This window comes from Corvus hawaiiensis, chromosome 1 (assembly GCF_020740725.1).
Source record: "Corvus hawaiiensis isolate bCorHaw1 chromosome 1, bCorHaw1.pri.cur, whole genome shotgun sequence".
Taxonomy (NCBI): Eukaryota; Metazoa; Chordata; class Aves; order Passeriformes; family Corvidae; genus Corvus; species Corvus hawaiiensis.
In genome coordinates, this window is record NC_063213.1 from 11,730,178 (window position 1) to 11,751,957 (window position 21,780).

General features: G+C 38.9%; 2 protein-coding genes across 7 annotated transcripts in view; one reads left to right on the forward strand and one right to left on the reverse strand.

The window, feature by feature from the left end:
- The window catches only part of LOC125317767 (phosphofructokinase, platelet), a 43,277-nt gene extending 32,095 nt beyond the window's left edge, over nt 1–11,182 (forward strand). For 2 of the 5 annotated variants that reach the window (XM_048288229.1, XM_048288130.1), the window contains 7 exons: nt 3,082–3,234; nt 6,775–6,939; nt 7,936–7,997; nt 8,496–8,607; nt 9,359–9,458; nt 10,094–10,199; nt 10,650–11,182. In XM_048288229.1, coding sequence (XP_048144186.1) covers nt 3,082–3,234; nt 6,775–6,939; nt 7,936–7,997; nt 8,496–8,607; nt 9,359–9,458; nt 10,094–10,199; nt 10,650–10,800 — 849 coding nt within the window. In that variant the 3' untranslated portion in view covers nt 10,801–11,182. Of the gene's footprint in view, nt 1–3,081; nt 3,235–6,774; nt 6,940–7,935; nt 7,998–8,495; nt 8,608–9,358; nt 9,459–9,782; nt 9,789–10,093; nt 10,200–10,649 lie in introns of all 5 variants that reach the window. The other 3 variants (XM_048287958.1, XM_048287881.1, XM_048288038.1) reach the window with 3 other exon arrangements.
- A 606-nt stretch (nt 11,183–11,788) lies between these two features.
- PITRM1 (pitrilysin metallopeptidase 1) overlaps nt 11,789–21,780 on the reverse strand; it is a 28,144-nt gene continuing 18,152 nt past the window's right edge. For both annotated transcript variants that reach the window (XM_048287654.1, XM_048287741.1), the window contains 11 exons: nt 21,058–21,178; nt 20,213–20,289; nt 19,737–19,902; nt 19,513–19,613; nt 18,433–18,553; nt 17,584–17,655; nt 16,404–16,516; nt 15,803–15,928; nt 14,431–14,576; nt 12,739–12,841; nt 11,789–12,268 (listed from right to left, as the gene is read on the reverse strand). In XM_048287654.1, coding sequence (XP_048143611.1) covers nt 12,175–12,268; nt 12,739–12,841; nt 14,431–14,576; nt 15,803–15,928; nt 16,404–16,516; nt 17,584–17,655; nt 18,433–18,553; nt 19,513–19,613; nt 19,737–19,902; nt 20,213–20,289; nt 21,058–21,178 — 1,240 coding nt within the window. In that variant the 3' untranslated portion in view covers nt 11,789–12,174. The remainder of the gene's footprint in view (nt 12,269–12,738; nt 12,842–14,430; nt 14,577–15,802; nt 15,929–16,403; nt 16,517–17,583; nt 17,656–18,432; nt 18,554–19,512; nt 19,614–19,736; nt 19,903–20,212; nt 20,290–21,057; nt 21,179–21,780) is intronic.

The following is a 21,780-nucleotide window of genomic DNA, read 5'->3' on the forward strand; positions in this document are numbered from 1 at the left end:
GACAGCATAAATATAAAATATCTGAGGGAAAAGACAGATGTTCCTACCTGAAGAGGCTGTGCTTAAGGCTTATATATGTAGGCATACAAAGTAAATCTTTTAGAATTGCAAGATAAGAACATGAACTTTGAATTTGCTGTGAAATGAAGCATCACTAAAATAACTACCATAATAAAAATACCTATATTCTCAAGTATTTTGCTAATTCAGTGAAATTAATAGAATGTTACTTTGGATATCAGACCTCAGGAATGTGACAAATCAGGAAGTGTTAGGTTTGGGTTTTGTTTTGTTGTTTTGGTTTGGTTTTTTGTTTTTTTTTTTTTTTACAGAACCATGAAGGGTAGAAATTTCTTCTTAAATGCAAATTGGATTACTTTATAGTGATCAAAGAGACATTTACAATACATCTTGCAGGTGGAACTGAAAAGTAGAAACCTCGTCTGTAATTAGGCAGAATAAATTAAAAGCTTCTTTCAGCAGCAGAACATAAAAAGAGTGGAGGAATGAACATGTAATTTGGAAATAAAAACTATTGGTAGGCTAGAGGAAATTTGATGGAAAGAGGAGTAAGCCACAAAAAATTATGGAAGAAAATTCATTTGATTTAGGAGATGTAGAATTAAATGGGGAAATGAAAGGAAAAGGTATCAGCTAGATTAGAAAAATGGAACCTGAAGAAGGGAGAGGCTAAAACTTGCTGTCGTTTTTCTCTGGCAATCTTACCTTTCCTTTCACCAAAGGAAAAGGGGGTGCAGACTGATGACTTGGGTTTGTGGGCAAAAAACCCCAAACATCCCTGAGGAGCAAAGAAAGCTACAGTCAGATTGCCTTAAGGCAGCCTCCACACATTTCCCATGGAAAACACAGACTCCTGTACCTTCCCAGTAGAATATGTGGCTCTGCATTACTCTGAACTAGGAAGCTGAAAATTAGCCCTGGCCACCAGCTAACCTGTTCATTTTTCATCTCCTTCAGTCCTAGTAACAGCTGGTATGGAGTAAGGGCAGTAACTCCATCACCTTCAATGGCCATTTGTATTTAAATCAACTCAAAGTCAACAAACAGTAGTCTTTGCTTGACTGCATGAATTTTTATAAAGCATCCTTGGTTATGTTGCTTATTGCAACAACCTTTTTAGTAACACAAATCCAATAAAAGGGTAGGAAATTATTAAACCATTTTATTAACATAGTGCAGTATCCTTCTATGACCTTACTGTAGTAATTCTTTAAAAAAAAATAGCATAGCAGTTTTTAAAACCATTGATCACTTATTTACCCTTTATAATTAAGTGACAATATATTAAAAGCATTTTCATATTTTGCCACAGTGATGCAAAGATGTTGCATATAATCATCTAATGCTCGTGCTTGGTGAAGGTACAGTCATTGGATATGTTGGCTGAAATCACTTGCATCAAATAAAATGGCAATATTTAATGCAAGTAAAACATATCTTAACTGCATCTTAACATACCATAAATGCAGACTAACCAGTTACGTTAGTTATTGCTCTAAATCTCCCTCTGACTTGGTTTTCCAGAAGTCTTAATATAAAACTTCTTAGAGAAACTCATGTTTTGCAGATCTCCAGAAAGCTGTGTGGTTTTACCAAACCAGTGTTATTTTGCGTGTCTTTATTCTTTTAGTAAAAATAAATGTTCAAAGCAACCTGTCTGAGCTGAGTTGGCCCAGGCAGTTACTGAAATTTCCTAAGTGAAGCCTGATCCACTCAAAAAACCAAATCCCAAATAAACCCCACCTGTTTGTTGCTCTGAGCTGTACTGCTTCTCAGCTCTTTGGGTCTAAAAGTGCAATCTTTTAGGCTGTGTTTCAGCCTCAAACTGAAAGTATAGCACTGAGCTGTCGCATTTACAAAATATGTGAGAAGAGAGAGATTTTTAGAAAGTCAATTTGCATTTATGCACCTACGGCTATAAATGTCCCATCTTCTCACTGAACAGGATCTGCTCTGTCTAGGACAAAAGCCCAGAGAGGAGAACTCTCACAGGTAGGGGGTTTTCTCATAATTTTCTTCTAAGTTGTTGCTTAAATCAGTACTGTGCAGATATGCCTGGAGATACCTCTACAGGTATTTAATTTTGATCTTCAATAGTTTGCTTCTGTGTACCGATTTGAGAAATCAGGAAAATGAGACTTCTGTGAACATCAGTCCTTTCTGGGAGAAAGAGATGAAAAAATAGTGTACTGTGTAATCAGGCTTTCTGGTGGAGAGCCATTACATAGGCAGTTTGAAAAATTGCCACACATCGTGAGAGATGCTGATTAGTTTAGATTAGAAATAATTGGAATAATGTAACATATGTTTACTTAAAACAGCTGCAAAATCTTAGCCTTTGTTTTGACATCTACTCAGAACACCTAATCCTTTTGATATGATTACATCTTTTGTAGAGTTTGGAATCTTTCCAAGGACCTATAACTGCTTTTCAAAGACTCCTTGAACTATACTTGCAGATTTTCTTAACTCATCCATGTGCACATGTTCCTGGATTTTTCTGAGCCTACATCCAGTCTGTGTGCACAGGGGTAGATGCGTGACATTGATAGAAACTTCGAAGGCATGGGTGAACCTTTTTTTCCTTTCTCTTGGTGGAAATAGATGTGTGTCTTGACTTTCTAGGATAACATAGTTTTTTTAAAAAGCATCTTTCTTTAAGCATTTTCCTCAAGTTGCAAGGGTTTTTACTAGTTAACTTTCTAAGCTCCTTAGCATGAATCAGACTTTGTTCTTTAAGTCCTTTCTTGTGGAATGATTTCCAGTCTAGCTTCTTGCCGTCCTTTCCTGCCTAGCTGCTTCCGACCTCTCTGCTTTGCACACTTCACTTTCAGTTTATACTAACTTGTGCTAATCCTCTGCATTTCTTCAAAGAGCATTGTGCCAATGCAACCCCAGTGCACTGTTGTGGTATGTACAGGATATTTCCACCCCCAAATCTCACCAATTGTGTTTACTTGGGCCAATGGACAGCCACATTTACCATCACATGCCAGGAGTCATTAGGAGAGCAGTCCAAAGAGAAGGAATGTTTCACTCACGCTTGTACCACTGCTTCAGGCCTTTGAAAGTTGTCTGCAGCTCTACGAGGCTCGTTCCAGCTTTGAGGAGTTTAAAGTTCCTATGTGTGTGTTGCCTGCTACTATTAGCAACAATGTGCCAGGCACAGACTATAGCATTGGTGCTGACACTGCCTTGAATGCTATTGTGGAGGTAAGACTGCGCATCTTTTAGAAGTTAAGATGATAAAATGCATAAGAGGAGGATACCTAATGACCTTGAAATGTCTAGTTTTCTTAAATAATACAGTTACTGTATTTATTTAATGGTTTAGAAGTTTTCCAAGACTGATTAAAGATTAACCTTAGAAAAGTATTTTGTTATATACTTAACTTTTGGGTACTCTCTTTTGTTATTCAAGACTGCTGCATTAGTGCTTAAGGTATTTGCTTTTACTGAGAATAAAATATTTTGCTTTCTTTGGTTTCGTTTTTATCTTATGTATTACTTAGGTAAAAGAAGAAAGCTCATGTTTTATAGATAAATGGCCCATTTATTGGATGAACTATTGACTGAGCTCAGTGCAGTAGAGCATTTAAAGTACATTAGCACTAAACACATGAATAATCCCATAGACTCCATTAGGTTTAATATCTATTAAGTGCATATAAATGCATGGATAGTATAAGCAGTTAAGTCTGTCACTGATGTTCAGTTAAACAGTGCAGAGTCAGAACAATCAGTGTTCTAGTTTTAGTCTGCCATCGTTTTTCCCTGGGGTACAACTGTTGTATGAGCTCTTTCAGTCCTGTTTACTTTGCTTACAATACAGCAAAGGGAACTGAGCTGAGATGTAATGCAAACAAATGAATAAATCTTACCAGCTCTTTCATCAAACCCATCATTAGCAAGCCATATAACTAATTATGAAGTAATTGGCCAAGAAAGTCAAGCCTACAGATCCAGGGGGTTGGGAAAGGCAGGTTTGTTTTCCTGCTTTAGGTAGTGTTACTTACACAGAGAGTGAAAAAGCTCCAGTAGATAACTGGAAGAGCTGTGTCAGAAAACAGGGTGGACTGGCCTTTGGGAGCTGCAGTGCAGCATCCCTGGGGTGAGATGTCCTAAGGTGTTGTGTGAGCACATCATGTAGCCACATGTTCATAGGCAGGACATGGTACTTTACCAGTCCTTTAGCTGTTTCCCCCTTGGTCTGACATTTATAGAAGTAGGTAAATCTGCTAATTGTGGCTGATGCACGTTTAAAAGTGATAAATGAAAACACAGTGGGGCAACAAATGATCACATATAGTGTTGCTTCCTCTTACTTAATAGTTTTTGGTACTAATTTAATTACAGTTTGTATAGATTTCAGTAGTGCTCTCAGTAATAAGAAAATGGTTGTATCTTTTGAATTTTATTGTCGTTAGGATGTTTAGTTAATGCTAATAGTAGAACATTTGATTTGGTGAAGTTTTAAATATTAGGATTTTTCATTAAGCTGGATGAGTTCATATGAAAGCTCAACTAGTAATGCAATTCCAGAAGGATTCCACATGCCTTGTTTAAGATGTCTGAAACCTGCACCAGGTGTTTTAGGTTCGCCTTTTCCAGCCTGTAGGGTAGTGTATGAATTAATGATTCGTTAAAGTCCATTTGTGCCAATTTCACATCTCGGTATTTCTGTCACAGTCATTCTGAGAAAGCAAGAATAGTAGAAAGTTTCTACTCCATCTCTTGTACAGTCAAGGATAGAAACCCTTCTAAGTAGATTTCAAGTGATTAGTCCCATACACAGTGACTGATCTACCTCCTTGCTTAGTACTTGGAGGTTCTCAAAAGGCAGAAAATTTCATTCTACTACTAGCAGATGGAAAACCTTTTTAGAAATCTTGGGGTTTACAAATATTTTGAGTCTCTGAAAATGGTGGAAATCTGCATGTGTGTATTTATTTATTGTCTAAAGACAAGACATAGTACCTATCCAGTTGCAGGCAGCTTTTTAAAAAATGAGTTAAAATATTTTCAGTGCTATAGTATTCTGGAAAAATTTTAATGAAACAAAGTTTGGAAAGAGAAAGTAAAGTGCTCGGGGACACTGTAAAGCCCAAGAAATGTAAAAGTGTCATTTTGAAAAACTGATGGAAAGTCAACATGGACTTTTGTGATGAAAGTCAACATGGACTTCTATGCTTAGGGTAGCAGAACATCCATATTCTGAATAAATTCATGTGAATGCTGCACTTCTCTGTGTAAGCACATAATATGCATATAGGCAAATACATAAAATATGTATACATTAAATTACCTGTATCTTTTTCTGTCTTGACCTAAATACATGCATACACTGGTCTTAGTCTTATATGCATTAAACTGTGTTATGTTAGAAGTTCTAGAGTTTTTATATTAAGTTTTCTCATGTATCAGTTAATTATTTGTTCTGTGATCTGTTAGGTATGGTTTTAAGGACCATATTGCTCACAGTCTGAATTTCAGCCTGAAGTAGTATTTTCAGTTAGCTGAATGAAGGTTCTGCTTTTAAAAAACTGAAACAGAAATACCTCAAATATTACAGCACATACAGTTACTCATTCAGAAAATCAGTAAGGCATGGGGATTTTTTAAAGTTACCATAATTCAGGTTGCAAGATGACAAGCTTTCCCGGTACTTTCATTTCCATTTTTACTAAATTGATAGTTGGGACAGTACATCAGTTTCACAAAATTCTTCCTGTCACAAAATGTGGTATATCCTATTTATTTATTTGTTTCTAAGACAAGAAGATAGGATCTATTTCTCTTACTTGCTTTCCGAAAGGAAGATACATTAATCAACAACTTTAAAATAACTTTGAGTGGTAGAAAAATTCATTCCAGGAGATGAGTTCATCAAATAGATTTTTGAGTATTATTAAAACCTAGAGGTGGATAGTAACTAGTTCCTAAGTTTCTGTACTAAAATTCCTGGGTATTGCCACACTGGGGATTGCCTCTGTCTTTGTTACTTCCCCCATCTCTTAGGCAGCTCTAATAAATTTTGCTGTTAACTGGTTTCATGTAAGCAACAGATCTCATTGTAGAGAACATTCCTTAATGCTGGTCAGAGTAAGGTGCAAGTGAAGATTGCAGTCTTCTTATAGTAAGTATGTACCTGTTAATAAAAAACCAAAAACATTTCAAAACATGTACCAGTAGTGCTTGAAAGAACTAATTATATTTATGTAGAAATCATTACCAGAAAGTAATTGGGCTATACATGCTAAGGACTTAAGAAATTTGGTATAGATAGGAATGTAGTGAATTTTAATAACAATGCTAAGAAGAAGTAAGGTTAAGTAATTGAGTTAAAGAAGAGAAGTTTTATTCATACCAGAATTCATTAAGAAGCTTCATTATATCTATTTGTATCTGTGTTAGAAAACACAGATACACAACTGGTTAATGCCACTACAAACCAAAATGAATTCTTGTTTCAGTATTTGCAGGAAGCCAGTAGATGTTAAGAGTTGCTAGGATATAAACACTTTATTTTTACTCTGGTGTTCAGTGTATGATTTATAAGAAACACTTTATTTGGTAATTATTATAGTTATGTGGATGATGCCATTTTGGAATTCCTTAAAAGATCCATTTTTTATAAATGCTTTATTTTTAATTTTTTTTGTTACCAGTCAGTGACACAAAGTTGCATGACACAGAAAAATGTAAAGAATCAGGGGTTTTAGTGCATACTGAGGCTCTCGTGTCTCTGAGCAGACGTGTGACCGCATCAAGCAGTCGGCCAGCGGCACCAAGCGCCGCGTGTTCATCATCGAGACCATGGGCGGCTACTGCGGCTACCTGGCCAACATGGGCGCCCTGGCAGCAGGAGCTGATGCTGCTTACATCTTCGAAGAGCAGTTTGATATCAGAGAGCTCCAGGTACTCACCACCTTTTGCTCATTTTTAAGTAGATCCTAAAGTTGTTGTATGTGTATATCACAATGTGTTCACTTGAAGTAGATGGCTCAGCTTAGACTGGGCCTAAAAGCTGCATTTGTCATGCCAGTTCCTGTGCCATAACATTATATAAAGGAATGTAGACAGAGTTATTGTTGACACCCAAGTTCAGTAAAATGACAAAAATAATTGTATTGGCCATTAAGCACTACTAGATGAATTGTTTCATTTTTAGTCTTCAGACTGAAATTCAAATTCAATGAACAGACCTGGGTAGTTTTAAAATAAAGCCAAAACCAAGAGAAGACTATTTTTCCATGATGGGAGGATTGTGTTAGAAGGCTGTTCAGGACAGGAACTGACCAGAATGTCAAGTTTATTAAATACTGACTCTGTTACCACAGCTATTCAGAACATGTCTGGAGGTGTTACTAAAATAAAGCCCTCAGGCTTTAAGGATTATGGATTGTGGTGTAGTACATACACTGATACGGAACTTCTCTACTTGTGAGGATTTTACACTTCCGAGGTGGTTAGTGCTAGCTGCAGTCGTGGACAAATGCTAAGCTAAAAGGATAGAAATTTATTTCCTGAAAAGCAGAGAGATGTGAAATGAATCAGAACTTACCCCACTCAGCTGTTGGCAGGACTGGAAGTAAGGGCAGGCTGTGAACTTCAGTGACAATTTCTGTATTTTTATGTGCATCAAGCTTGATGCTGTAGCAGTAAAGCATATAAAAACCACCTTTGAGTTAATAAAAATACGTTACTTCTGATGTGGAGAAAGGTGTTAGTTTTAACCCAAGATGAACAGCCATGCACAGTATGCTATCCTGAATCTCCAAAAATCTCAATAATTTGAATTTGCATGTAATGCTTTTTGTGGAATATTTGACAGAAGTTCTCGAGAAATGAAGGCTCATTAAGGTTGTTTTAGAGTTCTGCATGGCCCTTTAAAAATACTTCTGTTGTTTCTAGGCTAATGTGGAACACTTGACTGAAAAAATGAAAACCAGTATCCAGCGTGGTCTAGTGCTGAGGTAGGTAAAAGTAGATGTAATAGATGGCATCAGTGATACTGAGCATTCCCAGCCAGGTAGGCTGCTTGGCCACTTGGAATGACACTCCAAGTCAATATTCCTTGATTATTCCTTTAACTTGAGATTTTTAGTAAAGCTGCTGCTCCAGAAGGCAATTCTGGGACCTGTCTGGAAGTTCAAGTCCAAAACTTACTTCTATGTAAATATATTTGCTCTAAAACTTTACCCTATTTGCAGTCTATTTTCTCATCGGGTTTGTCTTTTATTCTAGATTCTTTCTTACTAAAGGTAGTGCATTACATACACTATGACCTTTGCTATCAGAATCCTAAAAATCATGAGCCTGTTACATGAAAGTGAGTGTATGTGATGAGATGAAAATGTCCAAGCCAGGATTACTGCTATCAAGAAAAGGGAAAACACTTACCATTCAGTACCTGTAAAGAGATCCAGTGCTTTATAGTAAATTTGCTAACTATCTGGCCTTAATTGTTACAGAAATGAGAACTGCAATGAGAACTACACAACTGATTTCATTTATCAGCTGTATTCTGAAGAAGGAAAAGGAGTGTTTGACTGTCGAAAAAATGTATTGGGTCATATGCAGCAGGTAAATAAAACCCTAAAGTTACAGACAAGACTAACTTTGTATGCACAAAGTACATACACTGTTCAAGTATTTCAAACAAGTCTGACTCAAGGGAAAAAAGTGTGTATTTTTGTTTGTAGGCAACTCAAAAGGTTTTTTTAGCATTTTATTGCAAACCCTTTTGAAAAATCTAGGGAAAAAATGCATTAGATTCTTTATGATTTTCATTTTTATCCTCTCCTCTCTAAATAAATCAATATTGAACTTTTTGTCTTATAATTAATTGTAATACCTTCTTCATAATACACTGACCTGCCCATCCATAATGTATCTGCTTCTTGAACCCTGGAAGAGCAGAGATTTCAGTAAGAAAATTGTGCAAAGGGCTGTTTTTGTGGAAGAGACAGAAGTCAGCTACTCCTTTGGCGTGTGTTACCTGCATTTCTTTTATCTCACTAAGCAGCTTGTTAGTGGACAAAGGGAGTTCCTGATTTGGCTACACTCATCACCCAGGCTGAGGTGGAGGGAAGTGTACAGTCCCCTCCATTCTTCTAAGTGAGAGGTAGTATTGATTCTGTGAGAATACTACAGCTGTTGAACACAAATTTTAAACACCTTCGATTGATTTATGGGGCGGGGCTTTTGGTTGGTTTGTTTTTTAAGTGGGGGAAATGGAAATAAGAGGTAGAACAGGCCATTAGCAGAGATAACTGATAAAACAAGACACCAATCCTGGTTTGATAAGCTAACCCAAAATTCAATTTTTGCACAGGGTGGAGCACCTTCACCGTTTGATAGAAATTTTGGGACAAAAATTTCAGCAAAAGCTATGCAGTGGATCTCCAAAAAACTGAAAGAAACCTACCGGAAAGGTGCAGAAATGTTTGGTGCAGTCTCTCGTTACTGTCTTTGATTGTCTGTCAGTATATAAGCCTACTCCACTTTGCAAACATACGAATGTTTGTTAGTCAACCTTCTTCTTCCCCTCTTGGTGTTTTATTACTCAGTAGTGCCTTGCTGTGCTTCCTGCTGTATAAGCATTTCCACCTGAGTGAGGTCAATAATTCAGATAGCTGTTTTATCATCCTCTTAAACAAAATAGCCAGTGTGACTGCAGGTTTTCATGCATGCAGGAATTGATGCTTGTATAGTTACATCTGTTCTTTTTTGTTTCATGCTGCCTTCATGGGAGACAGAAGAAGGTAATATGTCTTCTTTGGGAATTTCTGAAAAGCACTGTTTCCTAAAATCTAAGCTAGAACTGGATGCTAAAATTCAATCCTTTTGTTGCTTAATTGCACTACAATTTCATTGCTAATCACCAAAGTTAAGCTAAAAAGTGAAGATCTAACCCTATTAAAGCACTAATTTGATGTTTTATCATTCTGTTAAATAATCAGTAGCTGAAATTAAGCTACTGTAAGTTTTTGATTCAGCTTAATTACAGAAAAATTGTATTTGCGCTTATACATGTAAGAAAGATGCTGAATTACTTCATTCTTTTTAGGAAAAGTGTTTGCCAATACCGATGACTCAGTCTGTTTGCTGGGAATGCGGAGACGCAACCTCGTTTTTCAACCCGTGGCTGAGCTCAAGAGTGAAACAGACTTCATGTACGTGTGCACTGCCTGGTGGTGAACACCTCACCACAGCTTGCCTTGCACCACTTCCAACACTTCCCCCCACCTTCCTGCTTTTGCCTTGGGCCTGCATTCTCCCAGCTCCACTTGGATTGTTCACTTCTCTGTGTTCCCTTTGTGCTTTTACTTCATCCTCCTTACACTTCAGAGTCTCCTGGTGAAGTCTGGGACTCTGCTGTCCTGTTAAGTAACTTTCATGTGATTGCCTTTGCCCTGATGCCTAGAATTACTTCTGTTTCAGTTCAGTGGGGCAGCATTTTTGTCCCAAATTAGGTATTATGTTTAACACCTTCCAGTAAGATCTGTTCATTCCTTTGGGACTGTGTGTCCTTGATTCTCCTCATTTTGGGTCAGCATTTACATCGTCCCAGGAAGGCAGTGCCTGATCCCACATGTATCTCACCTCCCTGTTTTCCCCCACAGACACAGGATTCCCAAGGAGCAGTGGTGGCTGAAGCTGCGACCACTGATGAAGATCCTGGCCAAGTACAAGACCAGCTACGATGTGTCAGACTCAGGCCAGCTGGAACACGTGGCCATGCTCCCAAAGGAGGCTGAGACTGGAGCCATCTAAACACACCACATTTAGATTGTTGTCATAGATGCACATTGTGAGTAACAATGCTTTAGAATTGTTACAGCTTTGTTTTGTAACATTTAAATTATTGTTCCAGCACTTTACGTGAAACAAGACGTTCAGCTGTCACACAGATTTTGTCCTGTTTGTGTGTTATGTTTGAAACAAACCCTTGCATCTAATGGAAAACACCAGTTACTGATACTGCCCTTTAACAAGCAAGTGCAACACCGTTCTATGCACTCCGTAAGTTACTCATCTACTGCACTTTGTTTCAGAGTACTTACACCCCAAAAATAAGTGTAGATGGCTAGTTTTTGTGTTGAGTTACAGGATGTGCTTAATGTTTCTGAAGTGAAATAAAATACTGTTGCAAACATCACGTGTGTTCATTTGCTTTTAAACAACTGGGGGAATAGCACTTTCAGGATTCTCTGTACAAACCAGTGAAGGAAAAAAGAAACACTCCTTTTCCTTCCCTAACCCTGCAGAAAGTAGGCACACCAGGGCAAGTGTTTTTCATTGCTGCTTCAGGATTAGGCTAGGAGTTGGAATCCTTTCTTCTTGTACAGGAATGATAAAACCAGTTCTTGGATTTGGGAAGGGGGAGGAGTAACTTTAACAACTTGAGATTCAGAAGGGTGTAACCTGGCCCTTGCTTCATCTTTCCTTTTTATCAGAGCTTTTTTTAAGATTGTTAACACCCCCCTCCCATACTGATGAAAAAGGGTAATGAGGCTGACAAACAGCCAAAAATGTTTTCTCACGCCAGTTTATGTTACCTGGACCACGACAACAAGGTAGGTAAATACTAAGTCATGACATACTGAAATCTGACTGGATGTTGCCCAACTGTCAAGCTGAACTGAACTTTATATAGAATAGGGATTCGCCCACTGCACTCTCAGCTTGGTGGAATGTACTGTCACAGACTGCTCAGGCTTATGCAAAGACAGCTGGAATTACCACACCACAGAATGACATCTGTCAGTATGAGAGACAGTTCTTTATTTATCCAACTGCAGACATGATTTCAAACAAAACACCATTTAAAACTAGACTTTTCCATATACAAAAATATTTCATTTATATAGTATCCATGTGCAATTGGAAGAATGAGGCTTCAGTATAAGATTAAGGTCTGTCTTTGCCATGCAGAGCATGTAATTCTTGCTCTCAAATACTGTATGGTTAGAAAATGTTTCACATCATTATCTGAGAAGGGGAGCTTCTAACTGGTTTGGTGAACACTGTTAAAAAACAGCAATGAGTACTGCAGCTGGACCATAGCACTGCTAAAAGTTACTAAAAAACCCCTAATGCTGTAGTCACACAGATTGGCTTGTTTTCTGTGGATGTTCAGCTGCAAAGTCATCGCTTGACCCATGAGGGATCTTTGGTGATATCTGCATTTTCTGGGCCAAGTACAGCTTGACCACGAGTGCTCTTCCCAACTGCAAGGTACCTTGGGAAAAAAAAAGAAAATCCATGAACAAGTGAGAAGCTGCTACATTCAGTTAACCATAGCTCTCCTATACAGGTTAAAAATACTCCCATCTCAGGAAGAGCGTCCTTTGCTACATACAGCTTGTGTTTTGCCCAGTCATCACAACAGTCTCTCCTTAACCCTGTACTTGGCCATACTGGAATTCTTATATTTACAGTGGAATTCAGAATGCTACAAGTGGAATAGAACCAGCTCATACAGTGAGTGTACTCATGCTCCAGACAGTTTCTGGACCTTTCAGAAGTAAATCAAACCTAATCTCCCACAAATTCAGAGTGTAGGAGGGAGTTACATCTGCTAAACATGCAATAAGCAGGATATAATTAACATATCCTTTTCTAGGTTACAGAAGAAAATGCTGAAAGTAGTAAGAAAGGCCAAGGGAAGAAATCCAGTGACTTAAATATGACAACTGAGCACAGGCTTACTTGTTTGATACATCAACCAGGTTAGCACTGTTGACAGCAAAAAGTTGTTCTCTGTGCAACTGCTTCATTTCATCTGAAATCCCATATAAGAAATGACCCATTCCTACAAAAAAGAGGACAAAACCACACACTGCACTGGTGCACTGGAATCTGTCCCAGTGACATGCAGGAGTAAGAGCAAACTACAATAGGAACATGTGCTGGAAAGGAATAGAGACAGACTACCATCAAACCATTGTTCTGAGAGAATATCCAACTGAATCAAGCATTTTAAGTTAAAACCAGGGTGAGGTAGTAACAGTTTCCTAATTAGGAAAAAACCAAATTATTTTGGCAAATGATTTAGTTTGTCAAAAATCTGAACATAATGGTGGTCCAGGAAATTTAGATGTAATTCATTCTGAAGAGTGGGGGTTCTTTCTAACAACTTTTTAAACAAACTGTATTTCATGAACCTTCTATTTTTAGAACTTTGATTTCCAATCATATATGTGCAATGTGAAGGTTTGATCACCTTCTTGTACTACACACAGAAATCTGCACACAAATGCTTTAATGCTTTTGTTGAAATACTTGCCTACAGCATTTTAATACTAAAATTAATATAATGGCTTGTTGAACAACCAGAGAACTCCAAAATAGTAATAGGAAAGCTGCTTGTCAGGGAAATAAAGGCAGCTGGGAGGACTTGGGTCAACTAGTCCAACCTCCTGCCCAAGGCAGGGCTGACTTCCCAGCCAGGTAAGGTTTTCATATCCATATGCAGGGCCCAGTGACTCAAAAGGATGAAGGTGTTCCTTGCACCAGTTCCCAGGCCTCTGGAACAAAGCTCTCCTATTCAGTGCTCTGTTAAGATCTGTGTTCAAATGCCAAAGAGTATTTGTCATCCCTCACTGACACCAACACCCAGCAGGCAGGCACTGCACTCATGTGCACCTCACACTGATTGCTTTTTAACTACCCAGACCAAAACCAGATTCTGTCAGGTAAAAGTCAGCTTCATTTGAAGTGTTCTTGATTAAAAAGTCAGTGTTACTACAAGCACATTTTAAAATAATGCTGGTCTTAACCTTGTAATTCCTTTGTGTATAGGAAGGAAACAAATTTATCAGGGCAAGTTTTGGACTGAAATTCAGCTGAGAATGAGGGAGATAAGGAAGCAAGGAAAGCAAAGCTACGTATCAGTAAACTGAAAAGATGTGAAAATACTAGCAGGGCATCATGAGTGTGCAGATCTGCAAAGGAGATAACACCCTCCATCCCAGCAGACAGCCTTCTGTGCTTTAACTTCTTCAGAGAACATAAGCACAAAAGGCTAGTGACATTCACAGTCAATTATGCCTGCTTCAGTCAGGAAACAATCCCTCAGCTCTTTCTGAATCAGAAGACCAGTATTTCTTTTCATCTGTCTGCATTTAATGCTTTCCAAACCTAAAGTAATTTCCTCAATCTACCTCCATCTGATGCAGAAGAGCAGTATGAACACAAAACTTCAGCAGAGCCTGAGTGCATGAGGTGTTTCTGAAAGGGAGCAACAGGAACCAACTGATTCATTGAAACTGCCATTATCTCTCATCTGCCAAACACAAATTTTACCATCTGACATGGTTTAGCAAACTATTTTCTTCCCTTTAAATGTAAACTAGAAAGTAAATAAACATTGACAGCCCTGGGAGGATGATGAGAAGGTACCTTTATCTGAAGGAGCTATTGGTGCATCCACAGCAGCAAACACTGCTAGTTTAGCTTCATCAATATCTTGCTGTGTGAATTCTCCAGATTTGGCCCATTCAACTGCTTTTTCAAATGTTTTCAAAGTGGCTAACGAATTTGGGTCTCTTAGAAGAAAAAGAAAACATAAAAATTAATTACTTCAGTCTTACAAAATGAAAAACTAAAATTCCTTTGTTCTCACTTCATTTATAATTTACTATGCATCATACAAACATACATGGGAAAAAACGAATTATAAACTTCTTTTTTGTACAAAAAGAGGTTTTGGTGTTTGGTTTTGTATTTCTTTTCCAGAAGAAAATAGCGTTACAAACCAAGCAGATTTGGAATTTTAGATACACAGGTGCAGAAGTTCAGCTGCCTATAAGTAGTTCCAAGACGGTGTAGAGAGAAGTGGTGTAAAAGGAGCAGGTCAGGTAAGCCAGCACTGCTCACAGTGGGCTCAGAAAGCAGCACTGCCATTACTGCCCACCCCAGGAATATTTATGATATGCCCTATCTTCTCTCAGTTGCTTTTCTTGCCACACCTGTTTTTACTCTCTGTAAAACAGGTGCCACAGGTTAACTACTACTGGCAAGTTAAGGACTACTGCCAGGACAAGTCCTACCATGTTGAAGCTTCACAGAAAGGCCAGGCTGCTCAAACCTCAGTTAGGAATCGTGACCAAGCACTGTGCCAGGCTACCTTTGGGCTAGGAAAACGACTGAAGCCAGGACTCCCATCCACACAACACTTCTAGTGAGAATTGCAACTACAATACCTCCAGTTCAAATTTCATCTGAAAGTGCCTTGGTATGCCAAATATGAGGTAACTGTTCTGGACTGGCAAGGAAGAGGAATAGAAAAAAAGGATCAAGCAGTTCTAGCTCATCACCAGCAATGCTTTCTGCTGAATCTCTGATGATTTCAGCCAGTCGCTGAAGGAAGCTGCATACTTTCAAACTCAGAACCTTAGGGAACACCACTATTCTACTTCATGGTCTCAAATTTAGAGTAGTCTTGAATTTCCTTCTTTTAGGGCCTCCTTAACCCAGAAATAAACAAGTGAAAGCCAGTTTTACATAAATCTGATACTGAGACAGTAAACACCAAAGTGCAGAGGTGCAGCAGTGGTTGCTACCAGCAGAGATAAATTAAGCTTTCCCAAGGACACAAACAAGAGAAAGCAAGGATGGGTTCATTAGGCAATCTAACTTCATCAGCACTGAATCATTTAATTTCATCCCTTTTATTTCACTTCTTGAAAGACTGCTACAACGAGTCAAGAGTAAGACACATCCAAATGCAGTCAGTTGTCCCCTCAGCCATCGAGAACAAACCCACTGTTACCTGTAGGAGTAGAATGTGAATATGCCACTGTGACTAAGTTTAGCACCTCCACCATAGGCCCCTCCTTTCTCTCTGATTTCTGTATGTAGGAACTTAGCTGTCATCAACCGTGCAAGAACTCGAAGGCTGGAACGAGAGAAATAGAAGCAGCAAAGATGTGAAGTGAACTGGAAAACAGTAATGGTCTCAACTACCTCTAAAGCTCACTCAGATCCCCATTTGCAATGCATTGCTTCTTACAATCCACAACACTAATGATAGCAATACTCAGTATTTAGTAATAGCTGAATAACATCACATCACTGTAAGAGCAGCACTAAACTTTGTTACATACAGTAGGACTGTCAACTCAGGACATACCCAAGTAGGCAGGGCTGTTTATTCCAAGGTAGGGGATAGCAGCCCCTCATTACTTTATCTCAGCCTTTACAGGGCTTCTCTGGGCCCAGCCATGCAACAGTTGCTTCATAAAGATTTTGTGACAAATGCACTGCAAATCATTTTCTACCAACACTCCATTTTCTTCAGTCAGCCCAACCCTTTCCATTTTGTTTTGTGCTGCGCAGTGCACAGAGAAGCTCCCTGATGTTTCGCTTCCCACCTGGCATAGTCTGCAGCTGTGTAGGGAACTGTTCGAATGCACTCCCCAATATAGTTCACTGGGAAGGGAAGCACAAAATGGGTCTTCATCTGGCATGGCTTGAAAGTAGGATCCTAAGAGAAGAACACATTATTGCCACAGTTAGCAGAGGAGACTATTTATCCATCTGAGAACTCTCTTTTCTGAGAGCCACGAAATTCTGCCAAACATAGAGACACACAAATGCTAAAGCTGCCACTCATCCTACCCTGCAACCAGTGGCATTTTGCTTGTGCCTGTACCAGCAATTCAGTACAAAGAACTGCCTTGGAAAACTACAGGAGAGGGACACTATACATCAGCTACCCATCCTTGCAGCCCCACTTCTCAGTGCTATGTATTCTGAATCATTACCAAGGAGTCTGGATTTGGCCATGGATTTACTTTGATTGAAACACGTGTTCATAACTCTCCACTTGTGTCACACACATAACATGGTCACCACATCATATCCCAATCCATCTACTAAGTTCTAGACATTGAAAACAGAGTCAGAAAAAAGTAGACTATGACAGCAGCTGTAGTATAAATTCCTGCTCAAACACCCCCTGCAATAGACTCAATTCTTCATTACAACCCCACTTCCAAACCTGCACTCCTCTTCATGTCTCTGGGCCTCTGCAGAGCTCATTCCTTTGCCTCTTCCACACATACATCTGCTGGTGTGCTCACTTAAGCACAAGCAGACCCTTACACACTTCCAGTGGCGCCGTTTCAGAGCTTCCCATCCTTTCTTAAATTCAGAAACCCCATCCCCAGCCCCTCACACAACTCTGGCTGGCTGGGCCAAGCAGAGCAGTGTATTTACAGCACTGGTCAGCAGGCAAAACCTGGGCTGAGCTCTCCCTGCCCCTCTCTTCTAAAAGGAGAGCTCATGGTGTACTTTTCTTTCCTGTAGCCAAATACAGATCTCATTTTCACTAATTCTCTTCTGTCAGGTGTCATTCACATTCAGAATCATTTAGAGAGGGGACCAAGGAAAGGAAGAGACTAACTGGAACTGATTAAGTCTGATGGTCAGTTGCGGAACTGAAGGGCATGAATTATGTTTCAGTGCTGTGCTTCTGTAACAGCTTAAGATGGACCATTACATCAGCAACAGCCCAGAAATACCGATATCCCCCACCAATAATGTACTTACATTAACTAATTTCCTTGTGATCTGCAAACCAGTAACCATTTCACTTCCCACAGGTTTCACTTCTGAAGATTTCTACGAGAGAGAGACCTCATATTAAAAGATGATTTAACAATTTAGACCAAGACTACCACAAATGCAACCCCTTCCACTCAAACTTGTTTAAGGCAATCATCAAACCACGCCTTCACAAACATAAACAAGGTATTAAACTACTTCTTTATATTTCTGACACAACTGCCAAATTAACTTCCAAGAGTAATCTGGCACTGAGAGACATCAAGAGCCACATTAAAGGAGGCCCATAAAGTTACAAACTATCATTTCACTCATGGGTGGGGAACTGGGACCTTATTCCAGTCTCATCAGAAATTAAGACAGATCTGCATAGTGACAGAGCAGGTCCTTTGTCAACTCCACTGAACCAAGCGTATTTTGTGCCAAATGTCCTGAACACCATGATAACAAACCAAATTCCTATGCAACTGAGGAACTGCACATCATGCCCTATTTGCTTTTGGCCAACATTTCAACTAAAGTTCAGCTAAAAAAGAAGTTACAGTTTTATGCAACAGGGGAAGGAAGAAGATCTTTTTCCGCATCCCACGCCAAAGCAGTAACCCCAGAGTAAGGCTTAACAGCTGATCTACAGCATTTCTGTTGTCCACTCACTGCAGTGAACACAGTCCATGGCAAAACACAGAGCAGCTGAGCACAGAGATGACTGCCAGATTTCTTCAGACATCTTTGTATGGACACAGTATCTGAGGTCAAACTTTTGGTGGCACAATGGTATTGACACTATCAGGCCAACTGTATTTGATGCCCTAATCACAAATGACAATTTCTCACCTCAATCACATGGGGACGAACAGGTTTTCGCTCTTTTTTACTTTTAGCTATGCCCTTTAGAAATTTCTCTATTTCTTTGGATGCTTCTGGTATCTGCTGAGGTGCTGCATTCACTGAACATCTGTCAAAAATATGTATCAAGTTTTTAAATATGGTTTTGTGTTTTCAGAGAGTCTTTTATAATTTGTACCACTTTGTCTTTCCAAACATTTTCTATTAAATCATCAGAATGTTAGGTCAGTGATTGCTGACAATCATTAACAGAGAGAAAGGAAAAATACTCAATCTAGCATCTGATATGAAAAAGAAAAAAAATTACAGTCCAATTGCTTTTCTTTTGCTTGACCTAGAACACTTTCAGACCAAAGCTGAGCAGTAGCTATCAAACCACTTTGGTGCACAAGACAGGACTAGCTCAGTTTTGCAAATAAAAATGTCTCTGAAGGAAAATAATGCCCTCTGTAGCCTCTCTGTAGTGGCAGCCCTACCACAGTTTTGAACAGTACAGACATTTACATAATTTCATTTATCATTTCGTACTTCAAAAAACAAAATTTTGCAACTTCTGTCACTCTAAACAGACCCATTTATGGAACTAATGCATCTGACATTAAACACCTTAATGTGATCTCTACTTTTTCCAATATATGCATCAAGCAGGTTTCAGAATGTCACTGCTTTCCTTTTAGGAGCAAAACAAAAACCAAAACCAAACTATATTCAACTGTTACAACACAATGTAACAGTATTTGTCTAATGAGCACCTTGAAGGGGCAAAAAAAGGCAGATTTTTGACTATTTTTGTAAAACTGCACAGATCACTTACAAGCTTTGGGTACAACAGTCACCTATGAAATTTGCTCTAAGTCTCTCATACCATTTAAAAACTGAACAAAATGAGCTAGCATAGCTACCACTCTGTAAGCAAGGGGAATTTAAATTAACATTTGTGTAGTTTTTCCACAGACATCCCATTTCACAAAACCCCAGTACACCATGAGATGCACTGAGAAAAGCACATTCACAGGCCGTGGTCCCTCTTTAACCAAAATGCCCCTTTTCTTTTTAGCTGGAACTCACCTGATGTTGTCACTATTTAATAAATACTTCTTAATGCGTGGCAGTTTACGTAGTACTGGTTTAATATCAGACATTTCTGCTATTCTCTTCATCAACTTCACCTGTGCACAAAGGGAAGGCAGAAAGACCACAGACTAAAGCAACAGGAAGAATTAACAAAAACCAGCCTGTAACTCCACAGTCAAGGATTTGGACCTTGCTGAAGGGCATTATTAACTTCTCACCTGATCCATTCCACTGAACATCTCCTGCAGCTCTCCAGAAGGTGTAAGGTTTTTGCTGGCTCTAATAGAGGCATATAAATGCCCACAATCTGGAATGCCATTTGACAGCTCCTGGGCAGTCTTCTTAACCAGCACTCTGAAATGTTCTTCCTCATCAAATCTTGGGCTGAAAAAGAATAGAAGCAGGTCTCATGCAAAAGGACACCAATGCAATTTATTATACTGAAGCATTCATCATCCCGAGTTCAACAAAGTGCTTTTAAACTTTTGGTTGTCCATTTAATCCACTATATAGTCATGCTCTTGATGCAATACGTAAGAGAAAAGACAGAAAAGAAAGACATTAGAGATAGAATCATGAAAATAAATCCCAAAATAGGATATCTAAGAAGAGGAGAATAGTTGGGGGAAGAGTGAAAAAGAGAACCCCAAAACACATGCAAACCCACAAGCAAACAAAACCCAATGTACTGTACTTGTTAAATATTTCACTCCATAAATGCATCATGTCTGGCAGATTTCTATCCAAGCACAGAGATGAAAAGAGCACACCCTGAAGGAAAAAATAAACAAAACACAAAAAACACTTCACACAAGACAACCACAGCACTGGCCCAAGAAATGCACAGGAACTTTTTATGGAAGTGATGTAATGATGCCAACCTAATGCTACACATCACAAAATCACTCTAATGCAGGCTGTGCTACTGAAATCAGAGCAGACATTAGATGTGATTGCTCTTCTAGCAAAGCAAGCCTGGCTACTCCTCAATTCCTTTTTCTCAACAGAAAGCAGCAGTTGAGAAACAAAATTTCACATTTTTTCCCATTAAGTACAAGTTCTGTTCTGGGGTGCACCTTTCTCCAGGGAATCCCCGTAATTTAACTCCAGGATCCATAGGGAGCAGACCCCCAGCAAGTCTGAGAAAATCCCAAGAAATATTGCCAGAACTGTTATGCCCAACACATAGATTTAATGATGCTGCAAAGAGTGATGTAACACATCAACAGCAATCTCTGAGTGCAACACTACACCATTCTGCCCTCTGCTTCCAAAATATTTTGGAGCACTCAAAAATACGGTGACAGATGCTAGTGAAGCACTGCCTTAGATAGAACACCCACATCAAACACTCCCCTTAACAAAGTACTAAGTTACTGTAATTATCTAATTTATATCTTACCAAAAAGGCAGGAGTCCTTTCATACACAGAGTTTTCAATGCACATTAGCTTGACCCTCTCCCTGGAAGCCTGGACTGACCCTTAACTACACAATTGTTACTGCAAATGTAACATCTGCAAGGTTATGATTAATTTACCTGTTCATACACATCCAGGTGTGAATCATCTGGAATGATATGTGGGCTGACAGACATACCACCTGTTTTTAGTTCTATTTTCTGGGCTTGTTCCCTGTAATCAAGGGCTCCACATCCCATCCTGAGAAAAACAAGAGATTTGTTTCCCTCTTCAGTGTATACCAAAACCAAAATCCATGTAGCATTTGTAAAGTAGTCTGTTTAGGACAATACTAATTTAGCAACTAAACAATTTGGGCCATTATCAACAAACATAATACTTCATGCCTTATAAATGCTTTCCACCAAGCTTTTTTATATAAGGGCATCCTGTTAATTTAAAATGCTGTATTAAAAAGCATGCTTTACATGCAGGCTTGCTACCAACATCCATATGAACTACATTAACAACATCACATGAGCTGTTCTCATCAATAAAAACAACACATTCCTCCAAGCCCAGGTCACTTGTTCTGCTCTTTGCTCCTCTTTCCCCTGTGATGGGGTCACTGTTTCTGTCCCCACATGGCAAAACTGGACCAGAAGTCTTTTCAAGTGAAAACTTTAATCTCTGCTAGGCTATTTTTCATTTATAGAAATTTTCCAATCTGTTGAGGGAATGCTTGTGTTGACACTGGGCAAAAAGGCAATGCAGAGAGTGAATGAGAAAGGGAAACAATTTGGCAACTCTGGGGAATAAAGAAGACAATTTTCTGCAGGAAACCAACTTATCATCATTTCCCT